Genomic DNA, 22209 nt, shown 5'->3' on the forward strand with positions numbered 1-22209 from the left:
TAGGTCAGTTATGGTTTTTAAGGGATCGCTTTTAATCCAGTGCTGGTACTGGAAGCCAGTTGCAGAGTGAAGACAGACTAGGAATTAAAGAATTGGAGATAACGTATTACAGAGAAGTTTGAAAAAGAGAGAGCGACAACACAATCTGAGAGGCCAAAGCAGAGTAAAGTGTGCTTCCCCACCCCCAAAGGCAGTCATGAGCCTGTCAGAAGTCAGAGAAGACAAAACTATTTGAAAAAGTAAATTTGAACAAGAAAGCCGCATTGAATGAATTGAGAGAACACATGAAAGTTTGCTCTTAGGAAGAAGGGTACTTTCCCCATCGAGGTAGGAGCAAATGAAAGAGAGGGATCTGAGGTGAAGACGAGAAATGTTAAGGGAACCCCTGAGCTCAGTATAATCAGGGGCCGGAGGTAGAATCGGGATTTGGAGCTTGAGAACATACTACCGCGCTGGGTAATGTAGCAGGAAGAATGGATAGAAGGAGTGGGAAGCAAGTGGCAAGGGCCTAGCTGAGGTTAGCCTATATCTGAATGGGCCCAATCAGAATAATTCGATGCTGCCCAGAAAGGCTCATCAGTCTTAGAACAAAAGAAAAGGCAGCGGAGATTGCCAGGTGCTTTTCTAGACACGACAGAAAAAATCTTTCCCGGGACTGAGGTTTTGGGAAGGATGAAGATACGAAAATGCTCACTCTGGAATTTGTGCTCACAGAAGACCAACAGTAGGAGGCGCTGTTCAGCCATGGTTCAGCCTCTCGGGAAAGAGCTTGGTGGCCATGAAGCTAGCCGTGCACACAAACTACACAACCTGTTGTCAGGGGTCAGAGCCATGCAGGGGAGTGCCACGCCAGCTGAGAAGCTGGACCCCCCTCAGTGATCCCTGAAGTGTCTTCCAAAATTCCAGATTTTATGATTATTTTGGAATTACTGCAGAAGATGTCAAGAGCCAGAAATTTGAAGGGTAATACTTAACAGAATGTACACAGAATTCTTTCATAAATTTCACGGTAGCTACATTCCATATACTGACTTTCTGTATTTTCTTGTTAATAATACCCACATTATCCTTTTTTTTTTTTGTTTCACTCTAAACATTTGTTGAGCTCAGTGGTACTAGGCCGTGATATGCATTAGGGATATAGTTGGGAATAAAACAGACAAGACTCCCTCTTGCCTCGAACTCATAGTCGGGCGGTGGAGATGACGCAAACAGTCCAGCTGTGAATATACAGTCACATCGAAAAAAGCAGAAGACTATGTTTATAACCTCGGGATTAGAAAAACATTAGTAAGCAAAACACAAAACACGAGATCCAAAAGGAAAAAATATTGATCAATGTACTAACCCCAAATTTAACACTTTTATGAATCAAAACACTGTAAACAAAATTAGATCAACACAGACTGAGAAGAAATACTTGCGACCTTTGTATTAACGGCCTTAAACAACCTCGAGATGCCCTCTCAGGCTCGGACTGAGAGGTCCCCAAGAAACAGCAAAAAGCATCCTGCTTACTCTGTGATCTTGAGAACACCACAGAGCCAGCGTCAGCCTTGGTTTCTTCACCTACACATCGAGATTATACTCACGTGTCCGTGAGGCTCATGAGAAGTGTCGTAAATGAGAGTGCTTCGAAAACTCAAGTACAGTGAAAATGCAAGGAATGATGCATAATAACGTGCTACAAAATAGTTCCTCGTCATGACATCCTGCTGTCAAGCTTTAGGCTGGTGGCTGGGAATAAGGGTACAAGCTTTTGGCCGCATGGATTTTTTTAGTGTTATCAAAGAGCCGTTAGGCGGCCCACACTGGACGTCACTCCCCTTGGGAATGGCATCCACAATTTTGCCTCAGGAGACCTTCAGTTCAAGTGGTTTCCTGGTTGGAATTCTGCTGTCAACTGCCTGGGGGAAAGCGAGTGCTTTGGGCTTGATTGCCTCCAACTATCAAGATGACTTGTGGAGTAATTGCCCTTATTATGTTTTACACTTAAAGAGTTACTAATTATAACCAGATGTTAGGATAACAACTGCTAACCCAGCTTTTCATTTGGGGAGAAGGTGTACGGTATATGGTATATGGTATACGGCAAGGTATCTAAAGCGTATTTTGGAATCTTGTATCTGTGAAGTCTTTCAGGGACCACCTAATATGTTCTTATACATCAGAGAAGGCTGAATTGTAAGCCAGTTATGGATAGATGGGTATCTTATTTATTCCTTGAACAAATCGCAAAGGGGAGACTGATGTCTCTATTTTTTAAAGCTTTTTGATCGAGACACATATGACATAAAGTACATAAAGTCTAGATGTGCAAAGCAATGTAGTAACATGGCAGAGGAGGATTTAGTTCAGTCAAGGGAGCAGAGATGACAGAGGTCTTTGATCTGGATGACATGGTGTACATGTTGGTTCAGGAGGAAGAGAATGATGAATTTGATTTTGTAAGGTCTACTCTGCAGTGAAAAAACATATAAGTACACATACAAAAAACAAACAAAAATTCTAGAGCTCAGAAAGAAGACAGAGTTAGAGACAACCATTTAAGAGCTGTCTGTGTGTGGGTAGTATGGGACTGAAATCATTTTGGGCGGAGTCGGGGGGAAAGAAGAAGCCATAAGTGGGATCTTGGAGAACACCATCTAGTGAGACTGAGGGGAAATAGAAAAGAAGAACCAGAAAAAATAATGGTTTCATGGACACTAAGAGAGAAAGGAGTGTCGTGGTTAATTAGGCCAAATGCTGTGAAGGCCAGTTACGATGAAAACAGGACACAATTGTAGAACTAGAAATTTGGAGGTCACCGATTACCTTTTCCAGAAGGGATGTAAAGTGATTGATTATAGGGTGTTAAGAAATAAATGGGAAGTGAAGAAATGGAAGTAGTCAGTGGAGACCAATTTATTTAAAACATGAGACTCTTCATCTCCTTTGAAAACAACACTAGAAACTTTATTATTAATCTTCTTCCTTAATCTCTTTATGTGTTCATTCTTACCATGTCTATTAAAGCCCAATTTTATTTGTTTATCATTGGTTGTCACTGTCTTCCATGAAACCTCGCATCGGTGTTACACCCTCGGCCCATCTTCTCCAGCCTAAATGTGAAGTTCTTAAACTGAAGAAGATAGAAAAACACCACATTGAGTCTTCTTTCATAATTATAAATGATATTGTGAAGATGGCTCTAATGTCAGTGAGAAACACCCTTTGTGTCCTTAGAGAATCTCTCCAGTAACGTAATGATTTTTCTCCTCTTTGTAGATGAGGATGATTTTCTTGACTCTCAATCAAGACTTAAACTTTACGTATCCAGTATTGTTGACATGTGATAAACTGGATGTTAGAAAACCTGGGTCCTAGTTACGTTTAGCCTCTAACCTCCTATGTGACGATGAGTAGGTTAGAAGTCATTTTGCTTTTCCGAGTCATAATTTCCTCATCTATAAAATGAGGGGTTTGGATTAAGCGATTTTGAAAATCCTCTTCTGTCCTAATACATTCCCACTCAGTTAGCTGTGTGACTGTGGCACCCGTTTGCCTGATGACTGGCCAAGGCTGGGGGTACCGTGTGTGAATGGGGAATACAATTGGACTACTGGTCAAGACTGGGACTTGGTTTTATGATTCACTGTTTCACAGTGTCACTTAGTCCTCTTGCCTGCTGGGCTCCAGGAATCATGGCTCATCTAGCTTCTGGTGTCCTTCGTCCAATCTACTAAGTTCTTCCCCCACGCTGGCTTCTTAGGGCCATGGTGTTGGGGGATGGATTCGTGAAAGCTAGAAGCTGATCGGGGAACTCTGGGGTAGCAGAGGAGGGTATGGATTGAAGAAACCTTAAAGAAGCCAGGTGAGAGTCTCCTGAACACCTCACATAGGCCGCGTCCCTTTCCTGCGTGATCCGTGGAGCCCACATTCAAGTCACGTGTGAGGACAGACCGGCTAAAGGACGCGTGGGCTCCTAGCACAAGCTTCTAAAAACAGTGGAGGGAGTGCTCCGCTCCAAAACTGTGACAGTGTCAACAAGTTAGTTAAGACACCTGCCCGTAGTGACGAGAAAACTGTCACATTTCACATTCAGATCAAAACTGTCACATTTCACATTTCGCATGCAGTTCAAGACGAGCCTCTCACGTGTCTGTCGGTGGAGCTGAGCGAAGACGGGGAGATCAGCTTCAGGCCAGGTACTCAGGGAAATTCGCTCCTCACTGGTGCATGTGCTCTCTGGTCAGGTGACATTCCGGGGGAAACCGTGTCGGATTTCCCTTTTAGTATCCAGTGTCGCAGCCGGTTTGCATCACGCCTTTAATTTCCTTCTCATTTTGATTTAGTTTAAGCCTAAGTTTTATGAGGTTTCATTTTGAACTTGGTCCTTGTAGAGAAACTAAAGCAAGGGCAGTGGCCTTCTCAGCGCGCTGGTGACCGAAACGCACAGGGCGCGCGGGACAGTTGTCGGGGAGTTGAAAAAGGAAAGAAGTTAATAGGAAAAGGAAATGGGAGAAAATGGTGGAATGCTTCTTGGACTCCACGCGGACATCGGGTTCCTAAGCCGGCTGCTGCTGTGAGGAGGTGTAGACCTCCCACTCCTGGGTCCGACGCCCGAGTGTAGACAGCACATAAGCCGCCGTCTGTGGCCTGTAGTCCTGTGTGTCCAGCTGCCGCCTGGCTGTTTCCATCGGGCGTCCACTGTCCTTTCACGCAACATGCATGAAACTGGTTCCGTTTTCCCACAGTCCGTTCTCCATCCCTCCCCTGTTTGTAGACGTCATTTGTCAGCACTGCATTGCGATGCGGAAAAGGCCACGGACTTGGCTTTGGACCTGGATTCTAGCCTCCGTCTTACTTTGCTGGGTGTCTTTGAGCAGACTCGAGCTTTTGGAGTTGGGGGGCACATGCGGCATTATCTGCGTGAGCTGCATGCCGCTTACACCCCATCACCATGTAGCGCAGTGTTAAACTTACACATTATTGTTACATATTATCGATCATGAGAACAAAGTGCCCACATTCGGTCTTCTGTTAACTGGTCATTTCTTATTTAGTGTCTGTGCTGGATATTCACTCTTTGTCCCATCAGATTCACCTCTTATTTATCTCCATCCTCTGCTCGGCTCCAGGAGGCCGACCTCGTTGGACTACGGCCGCATCCTGTGCCCTCTGGCTCTGGTTGAGTTTGGCCCTTGGGGAGCACCGTAGAGAATTAGAAGGAGGAAGGAGTGTGGAGCTATGGGCTTAGTCTCCCGGCTCTCCACCCTCAAGGCCCCTTGGACTGGTTGTATCCTTCCCCCAAAGGTCCCTGTCATCCTTCTGGACGCGACTCTCTCCTCCTGGGTTCCGGTACCTCTTCCCTCCACTTGTCCTTTGGCCTGAGGGTAGAAACCACCCCTCTACTCTCCCTACCCCCGGGTTACTATGTACCCACTGTAGTTGCCTTATTCCATCTCCACCTGGGTAAATGATATAATCCAATTGTGGTGTGGGGGGTGGGGTCTGGCTGATGGAGCACTGTGGACCAGCGGGGAGAGGGAGGATTTGGACATGGGAGCAGAGGGTACCATTTCCAAGGCTCATATGTTTACTTGCTGACTGCTTGTTGGTAGAGGAGAGAGTGAGTGGCTGAGCTGTCCTGACCATTATCACCCTTAGGCCTGGCTGGAGGTTCCACTCTCGCTATGCCCTCTCCCCATGGGACAAGGAGTCTGTGGGGTCAAGGAGACATGCCAACATAGAGCCGCAGCACCCACTTCCAGACCATACTGTCATTCCAACATCCTGGCCTTCCTGCCCAAATGGCCACCTGCCTGTAGTCCTCTTCATCGGGTGTGCACCCCAGGCACAGCCACGGAGTGGCCAAGTGCAGCTGCTCAAGGAGGAGAGGTGGGCAGAGCTTAGATGTGCAGATGGGTGCCCACTTGCGGGCACCCGAGGCTCTCATGGTGGGGGATGAAGCCGAAGATAAGGAAAGCCGGGGTCAGGCTACGAGCCAAGGCCAGTTCTCCCTGTGCCACTGCCCTTGAGTACAAACTCCAAGGTGTCAGAAAACTCTAAACGCAGACCAGCAGCTACCAGGTGGTTATGCGGGTACACTAGTCAGGGCAGGATGGTAGGACACATTCATTCACAGTTTGTTAGCCTGATTCATGACTTTTCAGTAAGTAGACAGATGGATATAGGCCTCCGTTGGTACTTGTGCCCTGGGTCCTGCAAATATGAGTGAGTGATTTTTAGGGTCACATTGTCCCCAAGTGCTCCTATTCGATGGCAGGTAGCCTGTCTTCTTTCTAAAGATTTATAGGGACAAGAGTCGTCCAGTTCCTCATTCGTCCTTACTATAAAGTCAGCCTTCTTATGACATTCTCTTCTTTAAGTCCAGTTCCTTTGAGAAACAAGATATGCAGAGTTAATAAGTCACATGTGATTGAACGACTGTGTGAGCTGTGGCCTTGAGGCTCCTGCAGCTGCCGTCAGCTCTCAGGCCCTTCCGTCCCCTTCCAGTCCAGCCTGGCTTTCCTCCCACCCTCAGATGTCAGCACCATGGACAGGACTCAAAGGCCAGTCCAGGGAATGAGGGATCTGATCAGAATTCAGGGGAAGCAGAGCGCAGGCCACTTCCTGTCAGAGAACAGAGAACAGAGAACAGAGCTGACGCATCTATCTCCACCAGGCGTCATTGCTACCCCTGTTCTCTATCACACAAGGCCCTGGCAGGCTGCAAGGTGATAAAGCAAAGGAGGCCCCTCCCCCTCCTCCAACTGGGGAACAGGGAAGGAATTACTGGGGTCAGTCCAGGGAATGCTGGCTAGCAGCCCAGGCTTGGGTATTAGTTTTCATGTGCTACTTGCCACACAGTGACCCTGCTTGATCTTGGTGGTAAGATTAGGATGGGGGATGCCCCGATGGAACTGTCTGCTTGCAGCCATTTCCTGCAGCCAGGCCTCCCCCAGCTCTATGTCTTCCTATCATCTTCTGCGAACATCTGAGCTGGGAGGCGGCCAAGAAGGAGTGCCGGGGGCTCAGTGCCTCTGCCCTCTCCCGGGCTTATGCACACACAGGGTGCTCTGCGGGCCCAGCCTTTGGGGCTTTCAGCCTCACAGGTCCGGGGCACTGACCCAGAACAAGCTCCTTGGCACCTTCTCCTGCCAGAAGCACACAGTGAGTGAGGAAGATGGAGCCACCAGGCTGATGGCAGGTGAGAGAGGCACTCGCTGCTCGCGGAGCCATCCTCAGAGGGCTCAGGAGTCACTGGAGCCCAGACTCCATGAGGGAGCTGAAGGGCAAAGGCCCTGGCATGGCTCCCTTGTACTGGGAGGGCTCACGATGTATTGGCAGCCACGTGCTCACCCTCTGGGACCCAGACTGAAGTCCCATCTCTCCAGGGATAGGTCATCGCCGTGAGCTGTGAGCTGACATCCCACTCAGCACCAAAAATGTGACCCCAGAGCCCAAGGAGTAGCCTGAGCCTGTCTTGATGAAGTAGGAGCTGAGGGGAGAGGGCATCAGCCTTGGGGTTCTTTAGAGCAGTTCAGAGGAACTCCCGGAAATAAGAAAGCTAACAACCCGTCAGTGCTGCAGAAAACATATTTCTGGGCAGAAAACCCCAGGAGTGATTCTATTATAGAATATCTCTGATGATCTCAGCATAGTCACTCTACAGGCCCCACCGGTCCCGACGTGGAATACAGGTCAGTGTCACCTTCTGTTGGCCAGGCCTGGAGTGAAGCAGCTCCCCTGGCTCCATGCCAGGAAACGATCATGGAAGAAAGTGTGTCATCAGGTGTAAAATCAACAAAAGTGCCATCCACTGGGACCATGACATGATTTCACCCCACGGAACCATCCCGTGAATGGCGGTGTGAGCCACTTCAGTGGGGCCTCGCAGGGGCGATCCAGCAGATGGAGCAGGTGTGTGGCCTCTGAGAGCTCAGTGCCACCTCCCCCCACCCCCCAACAACCTCCTGCCTCCTTTACGCACCTGAGCCGTCCCTGGCTGAACGAGAGCCGGCATAAATGCAGCCCTCCCCACAGGACATTTGTCTTTATTCCTTCCAGAAATCATTTCTTGTCAGATTTGAGTCATCTCCTTTATCCTCTAACAGGCCAGGTGCCCGATTTGGGTTCCCAGAGGTCAGGGGTCTGGGGAACATGTTTAAAGCTAATTATGGGAGGCTTAGTGACACTTCCAAGTGCCCGGCTTGTCATCTTTCAACGTTCAGAAGCAGGATGCTCTGTGGCATTAAAACAACTGATTCCGAGTTCAGAAGATAATGGGGTCCGGACTTCGCCGGGGGAGCGATACGCCATGAAGGATGGTGGCTGCCACCTCTGAGACAGGAAGGAAGAAGAGACCTGAGCCACAGCTCAGTCAGGAGGCTCTTATTACAAAGGGCTGTCCCGGCCCAGGTCCCGACTTCTCCCCGTGCTTCTGCTTATGACTTCATCATTGTATGCCGAGAAAATTATTTCCAATTCCTAAGGCTCCGAAGCCTCCACATCCACATATAGAGTGTGTGATTCGAGCCTGGAATTTAACATGTCTGCCCGAAACACCTACAGTCGAATCCATTATTAAGATGCTATTTGAATTCTACTTGCTTTTCTCCACTATTTCAAGTTTATCATTTTCTCTCCACCCCTGCCCTCCAAACGCACCCACCGCACTTGCCAAAGACCTCTGGCCAGTGAGGGTGTCCTCACTGAAGTCACTTTACCAGACTGTCTTAGGAGAAGTGTGTTGACCTGGTGGCCTGGGGCTCTCAGATCCCATCTTAGGAGTTCTGATCATTCCCCCCAAATTCTTCAGCACATTGGTCCAGTGGGTGGAAGTTGCCCAGGAAACTCTCATTCACATCCCCTGCAGCAACTGGGGTGGCTTTTAACATTGTATTCACTATATGTCCCTATTTTCTATATTCTTGATGCTGTGGCATTTGGGGCTTGCTGGCCAGGAAAAGACCACAGCTCCCAGGGCCCCCCTGAGAGTGTGGCTTTCATATTCAAACCAACCAATCCAGAGCCCTACCCGCAATCTCCTCCTTTATCTGGCCAAGCCTCTATCCTTCTGCCCTAATTATTTCAGGGCCAGATACCAGACAAATAGCGACATCTTCTATGCCCCAGGCCCACCAGAATTATTCAAGCCAGCCAATCCTAAGCCTGTTCAGCTACTTACCCTACCTCACTCATTCCTCCCTGCAAAAACCACAATAAAAGCTTTGGCCCAGACTTTCCCCTCTCTCCTTCTTCCTCCTGTGAGCCTGGTGCTTCCCCGTGTGGCCCTGCGTGGCTTGGTGTGCCACCTCCTCTTGGGAACTGTAAGTAACAAACTATCTTTTCGATGGCAGTCATCTCCTGATCCATCGGCCTCACCATACCCTCATGAAAGCAAAATCCTGGGTACATTTTAAAACCAGCATGGAGGCCAGAGACTTGGGTTAAACGGTGCCCCTCTCTGAGGGGCTGTGTCACCCTCTGAAATGGAGATGAGATTTATGAAGTTTTAGAGCAAAGCCAGCCCTGTGCCACCCCACCTACTTCACTATGGCTACGACCGCAGCATCCCTCGCGATGGGGGTCTGGCCTGCAAGCGGCTGGCCATCCCAGGCTCCGGCAGAGGGAATCAGAACCCGGCCCCTGCTTTCAGACGTCTCCTGTTGTTCTGTAGCCAGAATCTTGAACAGCAGAAGGGGATTGTCGAAGTCTACCTCTCTCTCAACAAAGATCTGTTGCAAGAGTTTGAAGTCACAAGTTAACGGCTGAGACGAGCTGAATAAACTTGGCTAATCTGATTAAACCCCACCACTATTCACAGAACACCACCCGGTGCCTGCCAGACACGGTGGGGGGCAGGGGGGAGTGGAGAGCAACGAGGCTCGAAGGAGCCAGATCACGCAGGATATCACACCCCTGGCTAAGGATCGCTTTTACTGAATCCTCGGGACAGAGGTGCGTCAGGAAGAGTTTTAAAAAGCGGGATGGCATGACTAGATTTGTGTTTTAAGAGTTTGTCCGGACTGCTGTGCATAAAATCATAAGGAAGCTGATGTAGAATCGGAAGAGGAACCGTAAAGGCGGCTTAGAGGAAGTTAATCTTTCTGCTACCGTTAGACAGAAGGGGACACACGTGAGAGGTGTTTGGGAGGACACGCTGGCGGAACGCAGGCAGAAGTGCCTGCGGCGGACCCAGTGCCGGCTGGGTGTCTGGTGGATGCTGTGTCATTCGCCGAGACGAGGAGCGTGGACCACACGGGTTCCTTCCTTTTCCAGACATTAGTTTTCTTCTGCAGGTCTTTCCAGCTCTCGAAATCTGGAATGCCGCTTCCCAGGAAGAAATGTTCTCCGCAAAAGGTAGAGGCAAAAAAAAAAAAGAGGGACGAGCCGTTTACACGACTGGGCCCCAAAGTCCGCCTTTGAACATCTTGCCAGGCTGGCATTCAGCGGAGGACAGAGGACACGCGGGCCTTGGTCACAACCGGGCAGAAACCACCCCCGATGGCCACCTCGTGTGTCCCTCGGGGCGAGCATCTTCATTGTGTCGCACAAGCCCCAGGGCTACTCAGCCGCCTTGGAAGCGACTGAGGAGAAGACACTGCTTGTCAAAAGTATTTAGGTCAAAGTCCTTTTGAGAGGACTTGAGCGAAGAAAAGGCCAGAGGCCAAAACCGCTATTCTCTTCTTATAAGGCCAGTCACAAGGGAATTCCACACATGCCAGACTGTCTTAGTTTGTTTGGGCTATTACATTAAAAATACCGTGGACTGGGTGGCCTGAACAGCAAACGTTTATTTCTCGCAGTTCTGGAGGCCGAGAAGTCCAAGATCAAGGCCCCGGTAGATTCAGTGTCTGATGAGGACCTGCTTCTCGGTTCACAGATGGCCGTCTTCTTTCTATGTCCTCGCACGGTGAAGTGTCGAGGGAGCTCTCTGGGGTTTCTTTAATAAGAGCATTAATTCCATTAATGAGAGCTCCCTCTTTATTACTCCCAAAGGCCCCATCTCCGAATACCATCGCATGGGGCGTTGGGATGTAACATATGAACTTGGTGGGGAGACAAACATTCAGTCTACAGCACAGATCTCTGCAGGTCTCTGGCCCTGGGCTCCACACCTCTTAGCTGATTCACAAAGGGGAGCCAACACTCACACAGGAGTGGGGAGGGCATGGGGGCGCTGGGGGGGTCCGGCCTGCTGAAGCCCCGCCCTCCGCTCTGAGCCTCAGCGACCGGCACAGGGATCCTGCAGAGTGCCTGAAGAAAGAGCCAGAACCATGAAGACACCAAGCTGGCTGCAGGACCTGCTCCTGCCGAGAAGGTGCCAGCACCCTGAAGCTGCAGTTAAATTTTAGCAAACCTGTTTTCCGATTTTCAGCCCTACTCACCACACACTGGTTTCAGATCTTGATTCCACACTCTGTGGCAGCCCCCAGGCCAGTTCCATCCCATCCAGTGTCCAGCCCTGTCTCCGTGGACTGCACCAGGACATTCTTCCCTGGGCCCTGCTTGTCCCACAGAAGGGCTTGGACGCTGACACCCAGAGACAAGCCGGCGGGTTCGCAGAAGCAGTTACACAAGAGCAGACAAACAAGATCCTACGTGGCCGATTATCTGTCGTGGTCATTTCTGTGGAGCAACCTGGAGTCGGGCCTGTGAGCTGGCAGAGTGACTCTGAAGAAAAGCTCAGGAAGAGAAAAGCAAAGACCGACAGCAACTGTAAAGGAGAAAACTGGGTGTAAAAAAAAAAAGGACTCAGTTATATCTATTTAAATTTGTTTATTTAAAGTCACACCTACATTGTGTAATTAAAGATGAAAAAGACATATGCCGAAGACTTTTTAAATTGAGTGTCGTCGTTGTTATTGCTGTTTTCATGTAAGTCTTTGGACTGGTGTTCAGAGCAGGAGTGAGCAAACATTTCCTGGAAAGGGGGAGGTACTAGATTATTTTAGGCTTTGTGGACTTGTCACAACTGTTTGTCCTTTGTAACACAAAAGCAGCTGTAGAGACTGTGCAAACAAGTGGGCACGGACGTGTTCCCATAAGTCCGTCCACGTAAGCAGGCGGTGGGCCAGACAGGAGCTGGGCCAGCTTGCCAACCTCTGTTTTATAAACGGAGATTCAATTAAGCCTGAGAATGGGGATTATTTAGACCATGAAGTCATAAATCAAGAGCCGCAATTCACTTGGAGCAGGTTTCCCAAGCTGCGCACGTCGGAATTTGAAGCAAATAATTTTGCAAATCCCACGACTCTAATTTCTGGTGAAAAAAGGCAGAGCTCAGCAAAGATGGACAAGCCGCCCCCCTCCACGGATAATGCTGGTTTCCTCGCCTTCCAGATCAAGCGTATATGAACTTGAGTGTTCATTTGAATGAAGCATCCGATAGACCAGTGGCCTTTCGATTGTTTCCCCAGCATTCCCTTGGATTGTTTCTGCCACATTTTAGACAAATAATTCTGTTGTGGAAAAATACGTTGTGGTCATTAGCATTAGAATCGATGTTTAAGTTATTTTTAATGCTCTTGAAATTTAACAACCATTCTTAGTGAAGGGTAAAAAATTAGCAAATATTATGTAAGTAATTCTAAGTTTGAGGCTTGACGTTTTGGGTTATAAATGACAGAAAAGCCAAATCAAATTGGTTAAAGCCAAAAAGAGAATTTACGAGCAGAGGCAAATGGCTGGATACGTGGATTCAAACATCACTGGGACTCGCTCTGCATCTCAGCTCTGTTCTGCACGTGGGCTTCCTTCTCGGGCTCTGTGTAGTCATGAGGCAGCTGCTGGCAGCTACAGAGCAACACCCTCTAGGTTCAAGTTTAGCGAAAAACAGAGGACGCCTCTCTTCCTCCGAGTGCCAGCAGAAGTCACGTTGCATCTTGCGGCTCTGGTTGGGCCCCGTGCCCATCGCTACTCCGAGGCTGTGGCCGGCAGTTTGCAGCGTTCCAACCATCCCCGCACCCTCATGTAGCACAGCCGCGGGGCAGCGGAGACTCCGCCTGAAGCACATGGACCGGTTGCCGTGGATCAGGACTGTCTTCAAGAGGAAAACGAGGGAAGGCTAAATGGATTCCGAACGGCAAAACCAAGAGCCGCACCTACGGTTTGGATGGACCTTCTCTCTCTTGAGAAACTCTGTTGGCCTCCTTTGCTCTTGTTGTCAAGTGCGATTTGCCCCATGGCTCTCTCTTCTTTTATTCCCTCCTATAATAGCCAGGGGCCAGTTATCTGACCTCATTGGTAAAAAGGTCCAGGTCAAGGTGAAGAGATCCTGCTTAGCCTAATCTGCCTGCAAAGGTGGTAGGTACAGCCAGGGCAGTCATCAGGCATTATAAACGGAGAGGCCCAGGGATTAGAAGTTTACGTATAAAATGTAATGGAAGAGTTTCACTCCTTCGTGTGTTCCAGGAAAGATCATGGCTCCCCAGAGTGACCCCATATTCTTAAAACAAATTCCTCTCATTGCTTGAGCTAATGACTAGAATTAGATTTCCACAACATGAAACATAAATAATCCTACGTGAATGGGTCGGGTGTGCACTGTGAACCTCAGACTGGTGTGTGTAGGGGAGGCAGGAAGATCCCAGCTGGGGAGCGGGGACGACGCCACCAGCCACTGGGGTACCACACGGGCTTTAGGGCTCTCGAGAGATGGTGGCAAAAGCCAGGCCGGGCCATTGAGTGGAGGAACCACAGTCTGTGGGAGTGACTTCTGAGGGGCAGAGGAAAAGGAGGGGTGCCCGCTTGGCTCCCGTCTGAGCAGCCGGGAGAGGTGGGGTCCGCGGGGACAGCCGGGGACCGCAGGCGCGGTGGCGATGACTGCAAGCCAAAGTGTGAGTGCAGATAGGGCTGGTACCAAAACCCATGTGGGACAAAGAGAGTCAGGCCCAGAGGAGAGGACTTGGAGATGATGAGTGAGGAAAGTTCTGGAACCATCGTTCTGCTTCACCTCTCTCGTGTCGCTAACCCTGCACCATTTTCCCTCGCACTGGAGGGGAGTTGAACTGGACACCTAGACGACTGGCAAGGAGCGGGAGAGGCAAAGCCGAGAAATGCAGGCCCTTCACTGTGGGGAGGACAGAGTCTTTGAGAAATCCTCTTCTTCCACGTTGGAGACATTCAAGGTGAACCCCACTATGCCCGTGCCCGCAGGTCCGTGAGGGCGGGGGCCGTGGTGGGCAGTGGAGGCAGCTCGCTGCTCGGACCCACACGGCCAGGCCTTCCTGCCGTCATGAAGCTCGTGCTGCTCCCTGCAGAGATCCGTGTCGACTCTGGCACCTGCCCTCTGTGCTCACCTCATAACTCGTCCAGCCCAAGGAACTGCATCCTTAGTGTGTTCAGGGGACCCCAACCGAAACAGGGGTCCATGCCCTCCCAGAGCGAAGTGGTCTCACCTTCGCTTCTGAGGTGAACCCGGGGCCCCTGGGCACCATTCGTAGGAGACCCATCTCTCCTTCCAGGGAAAGCTCCCCCGTGGCCATGCCGTCCGGGCCATCTCCCCCGGAGCCTTGTCCTTCCCACCTTCGGACTCACAGGGCTTGCCTGTCTCCATCTGGCATGGCCTTGACACGCCCGTGGGCTGTGGGACAGGACCCTCTGGGCTTTTAACTCAGCTCCTGCTGTGGACCTTGGGCAGATAGCTTGGCCCATTGACACCTGAATTTCTTAATCCGTAAAATAAGGATGTGAATGCTGGTTTGTTGTGAACCTTAAATAACAGAAAAAGGTGTAGCACGGTGTATACGGTCAAGTGTTCAGTAAGGCCAGCTACTCAGTGACCTTTGACCTGCCTCTGACCTTGTCTTTTCTGTCACAGACAAAATCAGGCCTGTCCCCTTCCTCACCAAACATCTCATTGTTGTGTTTTCCAGGGCTTCCCGTCGGACCAACTCCCGTTGACATCTGTGTGCCTCCTTCTATGGGTTTCCCAAACCTTGAGACCCAGTGCCACCCATTCCGGAACATTCCACTGTCCCAAGCAGCAGGCACTTGGCTTGCTTTGATGTCAGGGAGTGGAGTTTATCAAGAGTGTTTGAATAGAGCCTTTCCAGTGCCCTGTCTGGCCTAAGAGCAAGATTGTGCCTTCCCGGATTTCTCTGTCTGAAAAGCGAATCGTTGACGTTTTTGGTTGTTAGGGAGACAGTCACCCAAAGATTAAAAGCATTTTTTCTCAAGCTCTCACCTGAGCTCTTTGCTCCACCCATGACCTTCCGCGGCTGCTCCCAGGTCCACCCTTTTGCTCACTAATGACTTCATGAACGCGACGCAGGCTGACTGGGGGATGTTTGCGATGTTTTCTTTCTGCTCAGCCAGTCACTAAGAATCAGCTTTAGAAAACTGAGAAGCCTCTATGTTCAGCCCAGAGCCTCACCCTCACCCGCCTCACCTCCTGTCCCCTGGAACCTTCCAGTAAATGCTCTCATGCCACACCCCGTAGGCCGTACCCTGATTGTTTCCTTAGTGCTATGGCAGATCATTAACTTCCCTGCAATGACTCAAACTTGTCAAATTACAAAATCTACGGCACCTGGCTCCCCTGCAGTGACCAGAGAGGGACAGGGCTTGAGGGGCAGTCTGTCGCAGGACAGTGGGCGGGGCTTGGAGGCCCCACCCTCCCCAGAGCCTGCCCTGGATTCCTGTTTTTCTCTTATTATTTTGGCAGGAGTTGAGAAGTTAATCTTTCCTGACTGGCGTGACATTGCTTCTTTTTCTTTATCCTGAGAGGATCCCCAAAGAAGAAGACCTCAAGTTGCCATGAACTCTGCCATCACCATCTGTGAGCACCCCGCCCCATTGGTGAGTGCGTGGGGGAGGGGTCCTCGCCTGGAGTCCCAATGCCCTGATTTATTCTTAGGATGGTGGCTTACGTCCAAGCTAAGACTTCAGATTATTAGATGGAGACTTTAGATTATTCGACGAGGGTGGCAGCTGTGTTCCAGGTCTTACCATTAGCAAGGACAAATGTTCCTCCCTGAGTGCCAGCCTCTGCGAATGAATTACAAAGGCTGGAGGAAGAGGTGGCAGGTCCTCTGCTTTACCTTCAGCCACAGATTGGCCTCTGCTGAATCTAAATATGTATTTTCCAAGTTTCCCAGCGTTACCATTTCTTTGGTCGGAAACCCTTTCCGAAGGAAAGCAGAGGGGAAAGAGGGAAGCAGAGAGAGAGAACTGATATTCACTGAACATCCCATAGGCCCCACGCAGTTCACGTGCTTTATTTACTTCCCTCTATTATTTCCTTCTGTTCCCATTCTACAGATGGGGAACCTGAGACCCAGAGAAGGAAAGCCCCAGGAACCCCCCTGGAGGCCTCCCTAGCTAGTCCTTGAGCCCTGACCCCACCTCTGCAACCGCCGTTGGCCACCTGACAATAACAGTGGGAACCGAGTAAAGACCCTCTGCTCTAGTCACTCCCCACCACAGGCAGAAAGAACCCCCCCCTCACCAGGCCGGGACTGCAGCCCTACTGAGGCCTAGCCAAGGTGTCTGTGGGACAGGTGCCACCCATGGATCCGGGCTGGGCTCTCAGGGCTGTCTCCTGGAGCCGGGCTGCCAGACCCTGCCCCCCGCTGGTCAAATCTGGTAGAGAGGCCCTGGCCATCTCTTCTGGAAAATCCTGGGGAGTACCTGAGAGAACTCTCCTTTCCTCTTCCCAGAATTCTTTTCTGCCACTACTTCATGAAAGCCAAAATAATAATAATAATAATAATAATAATAATAATAATAATAATAATAAAAAATCTAGGGAAATAAGTCGAAGACTCCATGTTCCGAAGGCTGTGATGCTTTCCACATTTTGGGCTTACCCGAGGCCACCTGGGAAGGGCAGGGACCTGGGCACGCGTGGCCATCTCCTTTTCTGCGGCCTGTCTTCTCTTCATTTTCCTCAGTGCCTTGGCTTCGGTGCCCAAGTTAAGGAGTCCCTTTTCTGGGACGGTTCTGGTTTTCATGTGCATGTGGCTCTGCTAGAAACTTCTAGGGATATAGACACAGGGAAGACAGCTTCCCAACCCTGGAAGCGTATGGCCTGAAAGCAGAGCGCACAAAAATACTTCCGATACAAGGGAGACCACGGTAAATTACACGACAGACAAAATGTGCTGGGAGGACAGGGGAGAACCATCCATGGAGATGGAGGGGTCAGGAGAAGTGATGGAGGAGGGGGCATTGAGCTCTGGGGAGCAGGGAGTGGGAAGGGGAAGCAGGGAGATCAAGTGGGGAGCACAGGGTCAGCAAAGGCACTGAGGCAGGTTCACGGAGGCCGTATTTGGAGAGACCGGGATAATCCCATTGGCTAGAGCCAGGTGGATGGAAGTGTTAGGCAATCTACCTAGAGGCTCAGTTAGGGGAATGGAAGGCTGTGTGGGGTGTGGATAGAGTCGGAGGGGAAGGGATCTGTCTCCCCCTCCAGAAGTCCCCACTTCCCACTGCTGCTCTCCCTGGACCAGAGTCTCCTTCTGCTCTGCTTGTCTGCTCCAGGGAGCTGGAGGGCTGTCCCTGTATGCACGGGGACACCCCTGTGGGCATCTTCCCTTGACACCGAAAGAGGAGGGTGCCATTCTCTCATTTACAGTGGGACCTCAGACAAGCCTCACTGAGCCTCAGTCGCCTCATCTGTAAATCGGGGGTGATATGATGGTGATGAGAATCAAACGGAGAGGATTTATTGGGAGCTCTCTGTAAACTGAAAAGTGCTATAAAATGGCAGGGCTCATCAGAATGCCTCTTTCGATCGAGTCTTCCGGTGAAATTGCAATCCATGCATTGAGTTGATAAACTCACCTCCAAACAGAAGAAGAAGTGGGAACACACACACACACACACACACACACACACACACACACACACACATCCCTTCTTTCTTCCTTCTAAACTGGCTTGCAGACTTTCTTCTGCTGATGTCTGAGTCACACACACAGCCTCCTCCCTGAGAGAATTCTGGGATAAAGGTAGTTTCCATATTCAGATATGCATCTTCCACCTTCATCTGAGAAACCCTGCTCTAAAATATCTCTGAGAGGTCACTCATTTCTGTGTACGTCTTCAGTATGCTAATGACTGATCTTTGACACAGGTATCTTGGTATACTGTGTGTCAGCTGATTTATTTATTTTTGCCCCATCTCTTTGCATAAGTAACAGGAGGTAGTTTATGATAAAAGTCATATTTTGATCAGGCTCTGTACTGTCAGCCGTGGCTGACGGGCTTCAGAGAAGTCATACACTTTTATGAGAAGGGAAAAACCCAGTGTTCTCGGAGAAGACAAGTTTTTCCCAGCTCCAAGTTCTAAACGTTTTTTTCATCTGGGGCTTGCAAAGTCAACCTCCCAGACATTGTTTTAAAGCAGATGCAGAAGTGATCTCTAGAACCTTCCCACGGTCCAGGTTGATATCCAGACAGAACCTAGAATATTCACAGGATATCATGCGGAGAACGCTCTTTGAGTCATTGGCCCCTAATAGGAAAAAAAGACCAGAGGGTCCAGAATTAAGAACTTCCCCCTCCCTCCAGTAAGTGTTCCCTTCTTCTTCACCTTTGTGAGAATTCTGAGAGGTGCTGGGGGAGGGCGTGCGGCGAGCTTGCTGGCCGAACACACACAGCCGCACCTCGTTCCTGGAGGTCCCGTGCACAGCACACACCAGGGGCTTCGAATATCCACGCACATCCCAGATTCCAGTGGGGAGACCGAGGCCAGGAGAGGTGAGGTGATGTGCCTATGGCCACCGAGCAGGAGACCGACAGACCACAGCCGCCCAGCTTCAAACGGCACGCGCTGTTGTCCGTCCAGCCGACACGGAATCAAACCACCGACCCATCAGCCCATCGATCACTCAGTCTCTCCTTCCTTCTCCTCTTCCTCTCCCCACCCCGTCTTGCCTCTGTCGCCCTCCCTGATTCCTCCCTACCTTCACGAAAACCTCACGCAAGCCCTCAGGGGCCCAGAGTCGTCTCCCGCTCCCTCCAGTCTACCTTTGGCTCGGTCTTGACCTTGCTAGGCAAAAATTTCTTTCACGTGCAACCCAAGTTTCATGCAGGATTGGCACACTTTCTTCTCAGGAGACTAAAGAGGGTAAGCGTGATGTTTCAAAAGAGGTCTAACCGGTTAGGTAGGGATTTATTATTTAAAAAATCAATGAGAAACATTCTCAATAGTCGTGAACGTAAACATTCATTCATTTATTTCCTCAGTCCACCGATAGTTATATGAATGATAACTGTGTGTTAAGAGTTGGACTTAGAGACGTGATGGGACTTTATGGCCTTTTGGATGAGGAAACATGATTGCAGTGAGGCATGTTTGGGGCCATGGTAAACAGGCCCATGGTTTTGCAGGAGCCTCTGAGGAGGGGTGGCTAGCCTAGTCTAGTCTGAGATGGGAGTGGTGTGAAGTCACGGAAGGCTTCCTGGAGTAGGTGAGGGATGCATGCCTCCAGGTGTGCTTCCAGACTAGGAGAAATAAAACTCTTCCATCTGTGTTTTAGGGCCTGACTGTTAGAAAATTAATGAATAAACACTGTGCAGAACCCCAGGAACAAAACGACTCTATAGAGCTGTGCTGTGGCTAGATCAGTCCACCCATTATCAGCAAGCCCGACCGACCGTAGCCCCGGGCTCCCCTGCCACCTCCCGCCATGCCTGCTCCAGGGCCAACGACGTGGGCCTCACAGACACGCACGGGCTGGGAAGGAATGAGGATCAGAGTCTGGCAGTGCTCTAACCCTGTGGAGGAGGAGGGCTGGCTTCCTCTCTCTCCACGCTGGGGATGGCTCAGGCCTCCCGTTCACCCCTCTGCGACATATAGCACTGTCCGTGGTTAGGGCTTCCGTGGCTGGAACTGGTCAACACTCGTACAGCAGTTCTTGACTGGGGGCAGTTTGACCCCCCAGGGACATTTGGCCATGTCCAGAGACATTTTTGGTTGTCACTACTGAACGAGAGAGGGTGCTACTGGCATCTAGTGGGTAGAGGTCGAAGGTGGTGCTTAATATCCTACAGTGCACAGGACAGGCCCCCGCCCCCAGCACACACGTGCACACATGCATGCGCACACACACACACACATACACACACAGACACACACCAAAGAATCATTCCGCCCAAAATGTCAGTGGTGCTGAGGTTGAGACACTGGTTCCCTAGGAAACAGTACTGTCGCTGAGGTGTTGGGGACAACCACCCAGTTCTCAGTCTGGTGGCTTTTTTGTCATTCTCCACCTTTAAGCAAATGGCGACCCCCTCCCCCGTCCCATCTCCTCCTCCCGCTCCCACTGACCCGTTGTGTAGCAGCCACAGTGCCCAGAGCCCACCGTTTTAGGGACCCGTGAAAAATGTTTTCAATTCTTTTAAAATCAGGAAAAAAGTGAACTTTTAGATCAAAGAAAATGTTTTAATATATAATAATTTACATGTGTCTTTATACTAGTAGAGTCACCAAATGTACTATTACATTTTTTTTAATGGAAGAAGGCATGCACAGAGAGGTGTTTCGTGCCCAGGAGAGTCACAGGGCATCCTTGGTTCAGAAGCTGTTCTCTGAGGCTGTGCTGAACGGTGCTTAGGCACAGAGATAGGTGTCAGAGCCGCTTTCTGGAACTTTCTCCATGAGAAGCTGCAAACCCTCAGGGCAGCCCTGGCTCTGCCACCGTGCAGACCCTGTCCTCGGCGGTCTGACCAGGGCCCAAGTCCCCGCTGGGGCCCGTCACCTAGATTTGCCTGATATATATGCTGATGGCCTTGCCACCCACCTTCTGGCCGCACTGAGGACATTGTTTTCATGCTCCTCGTACCCATGGCCAGACGCTCAAATGTCAGCCCTAAGCTCAGGTTTAAAGCCTTTGAAACATGGGACTGGAAGCTACTCATAATTGTAACAGCTAATATTTATTGGGTAAGACGCAGTGTTAGGCACAGGACTATGTGCTTTGTGCTCCGGTTTTTTTCCAACTTTTTTGAAATGTAATCGACATATAACATTGTGTAAGTTTAAGACAGTACAATGTGTTAATTTGATACACTTATCTATTGCAGAATGATTACACCTCAGTGTTAGCTAACACCCCCATCACATCATATAAATTACCATTTCTTTTTTGTGATGAGAACATTTAAGATCTACTTTCTTAGAAATTTTAAAGTATAAAATAGAGTATTATTAACTATAATCAGAATGTTGTACATTAGATCCCCAAAACTTACTTGTCTTATAATATTTGTATCCTTTGACCAACATCCTCCTATTTCTTCATGCTTCTATGTAATTTTCTCAACTATCTATGAAGTAGATGTTACTGACATTCCTATTATATAAATCAGAAATTTGAGGCTTAGAAATATTAGTAGTTTATACAAAGTTGGTAAGTTATACAGCCAATAAGTGGGGGGGGGCGTAATTCATAATTCAAAGTTAATTTTGGTTAAATGGCAGGGGTGTGAGTTGGCTATTGCCTCCAGAGCAGTCACTGTACTCGTTTATATTTGTACGTGACATCCATCTATTCATTTGGTCTACACTGGGCACAGGGATTGCTCTAGAAGCTGGGACAACAGAAGAAAGTCAGGCACAATCAATGCATTCTAGGAACTCACAGTCCAGCAGAAGAGAGAGATAAGGACACTGTCTATTATAACAAACATGCTGTAATGAGGGCTTTGGCAGATGTCAACACAGGGTATGGGGGCAATGACACAATTCTGGGACCAGGATCCCTATTTACCCGACTGTCTGGGAGCAAAACGTGCCCATTTTCTGACTTTGGAGTTGGCGCCCATCCCCTCCTGCACACAGGTGTGTCTCTGCCAGGGTGTCGGGCCAGGTATCCACTCCCCTTGCATGGCCCCAGACTTCACACAGAGGCCCTGCTGCAGAGGTATAATATAGAAAACCATTAGTCTTTTGAGTCTGGATCTAGAAATCCCAAGCCAGCCAACAGTTATTTCTGTCCCATTGCCTCTTGCTTCTGGAAGATCGTCCATCTGTATGGTTGAAATTAGGAAGTTCACTTGATTCTCCTTGAGATGCCCAGATGTGTTCTTCTCTTGCTCCCAGCAGAGGGGTGATGGTGTGCTCGGCTCTCACAGTGACGGCCAAAGCAGGAAGAAGGATGGCCAGCGCAGGAGTCCCAGCAGCAGCCAGCTGGCCTATGGCGTTCTGGACATCCCTCCGTGGTATATCTGCATCTTCTTGGGGATCCAGGTAATGCCACCCAGCAAGCACTG

At 49.8% G+C, this 22209-nt stretch overlaps 1 protein-coding gene across 1 annotated transcript in view; it reads left to right on the forward strand.

The window, feature by feature from the left end:
• Positions 1-15664: 15664 nt before the first annotated feature.
• LOC105291675 (solute carrier family 23 member 2-like) overlaps positions 15665-22209 on the forward strand; it is a 37308-nt gene continuing 30763 nt past the window's right edge. Inside the window, exons 1-2 of the mRNA XM_023530277.1 lie at positions 15665-15789; positions 22040-22186. Of these exons, the coding sequence (XP_023386045.1) occupies positions 15748-15789; positions 22040-22186 (189 nt within the window). The 5' untranslated portion in view covers positions 15665-15747. The remainder of the gene's footprint in view (positions 15790-22039; positions 22187-22209) is intronic.

The sequence above is a fragment of the Pteropus vampyrus genome, unplaced genomic scaffold, assembly GCF_000151845.1.
Source record: "Pteropus vampyrus isolate Shadow unplaced genomic scaffold, Pvam_2.0 Scaffold48, whole genome shotgun sequence".
Lineage (NCBI taxonomy): Eukaryota > Metazoa > Chordata > Mammalia > Chiroptera > Pteropodidae > Pteropus > Pteropus vampyrus.